The sequence below is a fragment of the Phaethon lepturus genome, unplaced genomic scaffold (genome assembly GCF_000687285.1).
Source record: "Phaethon lepturus isolate BGI_N335 unplaced genomic scaffold, ASM68728v1 scaffold26928, whole genome shotgun sequence".
NCBI classification, from domain to species: Eukaryota; Metazoa; Chordata; class Aves; order Phaethontiformes; family Phaethontidae; genus Phaethon; species Phaethon lepturus.
In genome coordinates this window covers 1754-9440 of record NW_010555900.1, presented here as the reverse complement: position 1 = coordinate 9440, position 7687 = coordinate 1754, and the positions used below count along the sequence as shown (strand labels likewise).

General features: G+C 55.4%; 1 protein-coding gene across 1 annotated transcript; it reads left to right on the top strand.

Annotated features, from left to right (window-relative positions):
• The first annotated feature begins 640 nt into the window (after positions 1 to 640).
• Positions 641 to 3930, top strand: MOB3A (MOB kinase activator 3A). Its single transcript, XM_010292317.1, has 3 exons — positions 641 to 1200; positions 3020 to 3222; positions 3901 to 3930. The coding sequence occupies exons 1-3, from the start codon at positions 783 to 785 to the stop codon at positions 3928 to 3930; spliced, it is 651 nt and encodes a 216-aa protein (XP_010290619.1). The 5' UTR covers positions 641 to 782.
• Positions 3931 to 7687: the final 3757 nt, after the last annotated feature.

Below are 7687 nucleotides of genomic sequence, written 5' to 3'. Positions count from 1 at the left end.
ACGCTACGACAGCGCATGCAGCTCCTGCTCAAACGGTTGTTTTGTTGGAGTATGTCTGGCAACAGATCTGAACTTTATCTTAGGTTGTCATAACGTTACCTTTTAGCTTGTTTCCAAAGGCGGGGGGAAGCGTAGGTGAAAAACCTGATCCAGGTAAAACCCAACTTGTTTTACCCTTCTTAACTATTTGGTGTCTTGGAGTTGAATAGGTGGTGGTTTGTCCTTGCTTCTGTGGGGTTTGGGTCTCTGAGTGTGATGATGCCGGGGTGAGTGGCAGCTATCTCCCGCAGAGGCAGCGCTGGATGGCACGGGGGGACTATACCTCGATGTCTCGCTTTGCCCCTTCCCGTTACACCCCTTCCCGATGGGGCTGGTTCCCTCATCCCCACACTGAGCATCAGGAGACCTTGCAGGGGTGACTCCTCGTTCAGCCCAGGTCACCTCTGACAGCCGCGCCACCGCAGTGCCACGGGCTGGGCTGTAGGGAGAAGGGGGAGGGAAGAAAGCTGGCGTTGGCTTCCCCCCCTTCTCAGATCTGGGGCGAGGGCCCAGATGGTATCCCAGATCTCTTCCTATGGGATTTAGACCAGGTTTCCTGTTGAGAGAGCTGCTCCTAATCGCTGCCCTTCTGTGCTGTGTTGCAGATCAGGACCAGATGAGCAGAGCGAGGTTCCTGTGAAGATCAGAGTGGCTCCAGCCCTGCCCCAGGAAGTGGCCCAGCAGCGCTGCGTCTCCGGCTGTCATCACTACGGACCTGGAAAAGAAAGAAGAAAAGAAGAAAAATGTCCCATGCTTTAAAGCAAGTGTTCAATAAAGACAAAACCTTCCGGCCCAAGCGCAAGTTTGAGCCGGGGACTCAGCGGTTTGAGCTGCACAAGAAGGCTCAAGCCTCGCTCAACGCTGGCCTGGACCTGAAAGTTGCCGTCCAGCTGCCGCCGGGAGAGGAGCAGAACGACTGGGTGGCCGTGCACGTGGTGGACTTCTTCAACCGCATCAACCTGATCTACGGCACCATCAGTGACTATTGCACAGAGCAGTCCTGCCCCGTCATGTCGGGGGGGCCCAAGTACGAGTACCGATGGCAGGACGAGCACAAGTACCGAAAACCCACAGCCCTGTCTGCTCCCCAGTACATGAACCTCCTGATGGACTGGATTGAGGTACAGATCAACAACGAGGACATCTTTCCCACTAACGTTGGTGAGTTCAGTTCCAGTTGTGGCAGGGGGAGGGAGGCTGGTGCAGAGCCTTCTCCTTTGAGCCCTTGGGTCCCGTTTCTGTTCCAGGAGATGCTGTTGTACAGGTCACCTTCGTAGCAGAGCTATTTCTTTTTGTGCTGCTCAGAGGCTGGCAGTGTAGTAAGCTCTCCTGAGCACCCAAGAAACTTCAGAGCTCTTGTGGAGTGCTAAAATACCCAGAGCTGCACCAGATCCCATTTAGAGTCCTGGATACCTCGAGGAAAGCCAAGCTAAGCCTTGGCAGCGAAAACAAGAGGCTGCTCTTAGAAAAGTCAGTCTTTGACATGACTCTTGAGTAGTTCGTGGTCTCCTGAAGGACAGCTCTTTCAGAGCTGATTGGTAGCTTAGGTTCAACGTGCGTGCTCTGCGTTGGCCTGGTGATGGTGGCCACGTTTCCATAATTAGCTTCTTTGTTATTACAGGCTGGCGTTAGCTGACTCTGCCCTTTCTAGCTCAGTGCTTCCTGGCAGGCACTCGGTTGTTTGTTGCAGCTGGGTGGGATGCTGACATGTGCATGGAGGGAGGGGCAGTGTTTTATCTATTGCCAGGGTGATGGAAATGAGAATTTGGCCTAAGACACCTAAATCTGCATATCCAAACGCAGTTTCGTGTACTGGCTTTGGGACAAAGATGTTGGGTTTTCTGTTTGTTTTGTGCTGAGTAAGATGTGAAAATTCAGTATCTAAAGCATTAGGTAAACATGATTGATCCCATTCAGAGCTCCCATCTTCTGGGATGCAAAAGACGAGATACAGCGGAGCTCCCTCCCTCCTGCCCCAGCATTTATCCCATCGAAGCGCTGATGGAACACAGTTGGCCTCTGTTTGGGACCTGCCTGCCGCCTCTGCCACATGAGCATCCACGGGGCTCTTCCATCCATGCCAAAATGCCACTTAAACCTGGCGTGAGCAGGCAGAGTGGGGAGCAGGGCCCACACTGAAATCCTCCCAACCCGTTCCTCCTGTCACCCAAACGGCTGCTATGTTGCCTTTAGTTAGAGCTCTTCTGCAAGACTCTCTGGGGACTATAAGCAGCGTGTTTGTTCTGTTCGGGGAGGCAAGACAAGTTTCTGACAGCAGGAGGGTTGTGGGGATTCTTTTTTTATTGTTCTTGTTGTTTTCAGCTGAGCTTTTACCAGATTCCTCACCCTTAACAGCAACTGCAATGCTGCAGTTCTTGCAGAGCACTGAAAGGGTTTAACTAATCCTCATTCCTCCAGAAACAACCTGTGTGAACTTTAAACTGTAATATTCTACTGAGGTGGCTGGTTGGCCACACCGCTCCGCTGCAGGGCCCTGGCTAAACAAATCCCAAAGAACCGATGCCTTTAAAGAGGACCATAACATCTTTAATTTTTAACCAAAGAGCTAAAGACATAGCCAAATAAGCAATGACTGTGGAGAGTTAACAGCACGGACTCTCTCTTTTGGGAAGTTGCTTCTGGAGTGGAACTCGGTCGTATCTAGTATTTATATAAACATGCCGAATAGGAGCGGAAGAAAACTCTATCAGACTGAAACAGCTGCTGGGAGTCTCTGAGGCTGGTCTCTTGCTTTCAGTCGCTAGCAGCAATCGATGGCATGCAGCACTCTGTCATTTAAGAAATCTGTGCTTTGAAAAATCTGATCCAAACGGAAAGGAGAAGGGAGAGAGGAGCTGGAAATTACCAGGGACAGAAGCCCTTTTTATCTCAACATAGCCTTTTTATCAATTTATTGTAGCCCCAAGGAACCAGGTTTAACTCCGCTGAAAGTTTCTCCTGGTCGTGTCTTCACTCCCAGGTACTCCCTTCCCCAAGAACTTCCTCCCGGTGGTGAAGAAGATTCTCTCCAGGCTCTTCCGGGTCTTTGTCCATGTCTACATCCACCATTTTGACAGGATCACCCAGATGGGATCGGAAGCCCATGTGAACACCTGCTACAAGCACTTTTACTACTTTGTGAAAGAGTTCAATCTCATAGACACCAAGGAGCTGGAACCACTGGTGAGTGTCTCAGTGGGCTCAGGGTACACGTTGGTCTGTCAGGGTCTGCAGCCAGCGCAGAGTGGGTGGCCTGGGGGTGGAGGAGTCACAGAGGTCTTCTCAAAACTGGGTGCCCAAATTCAGGACATCAGTTGCCCTTGCAGTTTGACTGTCAGGAAAAGTCAGGACATGCAGGCACAGCTGAACCAGGATTGTTTGGGCATCGGTTGGGGGAAGTTGACTTGTTCTTCAGCAGCCTCCTTGCGTTTCTAGCAGCTGGCTTGCCTTGTTTGCGTGCACTGAACGAGGCGGCACCGTTAGCCATCCAGGATGTGGATGGCTAAAACGCCCCTCGCTGTGCTCACCTCCCATGCTGAAAAGCAAGGACAACACCACCGCCTTCGCAAGGAGTCTGGAGGATGGAGAACTGACCCAGACCTAGGAGATGGTGGTGGTGTTTCTAAAGCCATAAGCAGCAGAGCAGACCTGCAGAGCCGTTGGGCAGTGGAAGGGTGTCATGAAGGTGCCTAGGAATGGGAGCAATGGGGGGAACATGGACCTGCCCGAACTGGAGCTCTTAGTGTTACCGCGTGCCTTATTTACGACTAAACAAAGGTGAGGTTTTTTTTTCATCCACACTCTCACCTGGCAATCTGGATCTTCGTTCATGGTCCCTTGTCTTGTCTGTCCCTTTGACAGAAGGAAATGACTTCCCGGATGTGCCACTGAGATCAGACCTTCCTGCTCCCCCCTCGGCGTCTCTTCCGAGGAGTCCAAGTCCCACTCCTGCATTGGAGACATGATTCAAGGGGAGAACAGAGACGTTTTGTTAAAGAAATCTATATATTTTTAATGAGTTTCAATGTAAAACTGTGATGTTGCAGGAATATTTTTTTAAAGATGCTCCAGATAAACTAGTTTTTTATAGTAATTTCTATAAAAAAGAAAAAGAAAAGATTTTGGGCCACTTGGTGGTAATGCCTGCTCTTTGAGGAGGGAGGAGCCGCTCTGTACTGCCTCTTTCCCATCCCCTCACTGCAGTGGCACCAAGTGAGCTGAGCCAGATGCTTCAGATAGAGCCGTGTCGTGTAGCTAGTGCTGCCATGGAAGCGGTACTTCCCTCCGGACACCCATTTCCCACCCATGAAGGGAGGTTACGTGGGGATCGGGGAAGAAATGCTGGTGTACGTGGATCCCCTGGGGTGCTGTTTTGGTTCCAGCACCTCTTCCACTGGCTGTGAGTCCAGTCTTTGGACAGAGCTGCTTTTATGCTCACCCTCCACTTGGCATCCCCAAGGCTTGGCCCTCCTTGCTTTCCCTCTGAAAGAAGTTGGGCTTGGGTTTCTTTCATGGCTAGACCAGCGCTGCCACTGCTAACGGAGTCTGTGCCGGAGCACTGCCGTTGTGAATCTGCTCTTGCCTCTTACACCAGCTCCGAGCTGAGCTTCTCCCCGGGCGCAGCTCAGCTGCGGCTCTGGGTGCACCGTCCCCATGGGGGACGGGGATCCGCGCTGGCAGCCTTAGGCCAAGCAGACCTGTGCCTCGTGGGAATGAGCAGAGGGAAGGCGCTGGGACAGGCGTGGGGAAGTCCTCTTCTCAAACACCTGCCCTTCCCCATCTCTTTGTGGTACGCTGACCCTGCCGAGAAGGAACTGGGCTGCTTGCCCTCCAGCCTCACCGGCTGTGTGTGGACCATTTTCTGCTTCCCATTAGGGTATGGAGCCTTCTCCCTCTTCCCGAGCAGCACGTCCCCACTCAGCTGCACACATCTCGTAACCAGAGTCTCTGGTGTGCAGCCAGAGACCGCTAGCCTTGCCTGCTGCTTGCACAAGCAACTCCACTGCGTGACGAGAGCTTTGCAGTGCCCCCGAGGTAGGTAGATAGGTCTACCTAGGATTTGGGGGGAGTGGGGAAGCAGGGTTTACAGTAAGAGAAAAGGTTTCTATGAACAGTGACCAAACTGTACCACTAACCACTTCTTCCTTACAAAGTTTTTCTGTGTCCTGGAATCTCTGTACATACGTGACTCTCATTTCTTGTACTATCGTTAGGACACTCGTACAAATACCACTATAGTTCTCTGAAATGGAACCAATAAATTATGTTGTATTTACATAGCACGCTCCGATTGCTAAATGTATGATGATTACGTGTTCGTCGGAGGCTTTCTATCAGCAAAACAAACGTGGTGTGTTTGGACTCTTTGGGAAGTGTGCTGGAGAGCTGTTTCCTACAGTTGCTAAAAGCTCCTGGGTGTGTGCTCCTGCTCTCGAGGTGCCAGGTCTGGGCTGCTCCGAGCTCCGTGCTTGTTCCTGGGGCTGTGGGGCAGAACGGGTGGGCGCTGGGGCTCACCCAGCAGGCTGGAGTTATCCTGACTTGTCCCTGCAATGTCCCTGTACCCAAGGGCTGGGCTGTTCTCCCAGCTCCAAAACTTGGGTGGATGTGGGCAGGGGAGGTGAATTCAAGCTTACCAGCTTGCTGCTGGGCTCTTTGCAGCCACGGGAAGGAGCTGGGGGCATAGCCATCGAGGCTGACGGACGAGATTGGCCAAAGCTCTGCATTTGGGGTCTGCAAGTTATTTTCCTGGTCAGGAGGGGAGTAGTGGGCTCCAAAGCCATAGCTCCTGCCTGTACCAGACCTGGCTGTGCCCTGCCTGCAGCACCAGGCCCTGCCCACTGCCCTTGCGTGGCGGAGGTGCTGGGTCCTCCCATGCACCCAGCCCCTCTCCCAGTGTTTTGTGGGTGCAGCTCAGCTGGAGCTATTCTCCCTGCTGGAGAGTGCAACGGGGCCACCCACTGCTGTGGCCCGAGCCCTCTGTGGAGCTGAGACCCATCACTGCCTGGGAGAGGGTGCAGCACCCTGCCCCAGGCCCCGGCGCGCGCCGGGAGCGAGGCCGGATCCTATGCACAAGGGACGGGTACGAACCCACAGGGACCCGAGTGCCAGGTTGGGGGGGGGCTGCAAGTGGGGGATGAGCGGCGCCAGGTCGGCGCGCGTCGCTCTTCATCTGCTTTCCCTCTCACACCGACCTCGGATGCCGTGAGCGCCGTGTCCGGGGGTGTGCGGCACCCGTCCGGTTGTCACCCCCGGGGCTGCAGGGTCCTGCCGTCCTCTGCCCTCCCTTTTTGTGGGGGAAAGGGCTGGCTGCTTCCGTATGAAACCAGCTCGGCCAAGGGAGGAGCGGGAAAAGCACCTTTAGGGAAGAGGAGCCGCCGGGGCTCAGAGGTGCCGCTGCAGCCAAGCCTGTCCTCTGCAGCGTGCAGCAGTGCAGGATGTTGCCCAGACAGGTTTGCAGAGCCACCGCAGCTGGTGCTGGGCCTTTCTCTGCTGCCTCCGCCACCCAGGCAGCACCCTGCTTTCATCTCCCTGTGCGGGGGCCTTGTGTTTACTTGCCCGTGAGCCGCAGCTGCCTCGTTGCGAGCAAGCCTGAGTCTGCAGGCGAGCAGGGTGGGGGGAACGGCCAGCGGCGGGGCCCGACCTTTTTTTTGAGCGCCTAGCGCTGAGCCCAGCCTGGCAGAGCGGGTTTAGCTGTCACCTGGACCTGTTGGTGATTTTATCGCCCGTCTCCCCGGGTGCCGGTGGGGTATGCAGACCCAGGTGTCGCAAAGGCTTTGGTGAGAGCCTGGAGGAGAACAGATTTGCAGATCTGCATTGCAGGGCTGGGCTACCTGGGTTAAGCAGGTAACACGCCGAGGGCTCCGGCAGCCTCCCCTCCACGGGGCTGACCCCTTCCCAAAAAACACAGATGGCATCTGCCCTGGAGCGGGCATGGGCTCGTGGGCTGCAGGTGCTCTGCCGTGGTGGGGAGGGGGCTGCGGCGGCCACATGTTCGAAGGGAAATCCTCCTTTTCTTTGGCTTCGCGTGGTGTCACCCGTTGCTCCCAAGGAAACAATCGCTCGCCCCGCACCCTCTCCCTGTTGGGCTCCTCCGACCCCTGAATGTCGAGGAGCTCAAGAGCTTTAGGACCTCGGTTCCCATTAGGGCTTGCTTAAAATCGGCTGCTGGTTTCCGAAGCTGGGGCGTAGAGGCAGTGAGTGCATGGGCCTTCAGAAACCGGCCACAGGCGAGCAGGGTCTGGGGGTCTCCTAGCATCTGCAGCCGCGTGGCTTCAGCCAGGAAACGCCCGTGGGATCTGTGCAGGAGCCGTGTCCCTGCTGGGTGGGACACAGGTGTGCCCGGGCCAACGCTGATGCCTCGAGCAGCAGATCCTGCTGGCGGCATTGCCGGGGCTTTGCCGTAACACAAGCACGTCCTTTCCCTGCCCCTCCAGCCGGCGTGGCTCACGGTGCTCTGGGCACTGTCCCATGGCTGCGCCCGCGCCCGAGGGCCGCGGGCTGGACCTGCTCTACCGGGGGGCCCGCCTCTCCGGAGGGGCCACAGGCAGCATTTCCGATTCCCAGGAGGTGCTGCCTCGTCCCGTGCTTATCCCCCCTTGCACCTTTGGGGTTGGGGAAACAAAGGCACGGGGTAACACAGGGCACATCG

What these genes read in the sequence shown, in the direction of transcription:
- MOB3A (XM_010292317.1), top strand. Translation starts at nt 783, where the DNA reads ATGTCCCATGCTTTAAAGCAAGTGTTCAATAAAGACAAAACCTTCCGG. An exon ending in CATCTTTCCCACTAACGTTG is followed by an intron (nt 1,201 to 3,019) that starts GTGAGTTCAGTT and finishes CTTCACTCCCAG; the next exon opens with GTACTCCCTTCCCCAAGAAC. An exon ending in CCAAGGAGCTGGAACCACTG is followed by an intron (nt 3,223 to 3,900) that starts GTGAGTGTCTCA and finishes TCCCTTTGACAG; the next exon opens with AAGGAAATGACTTCCCGGAT.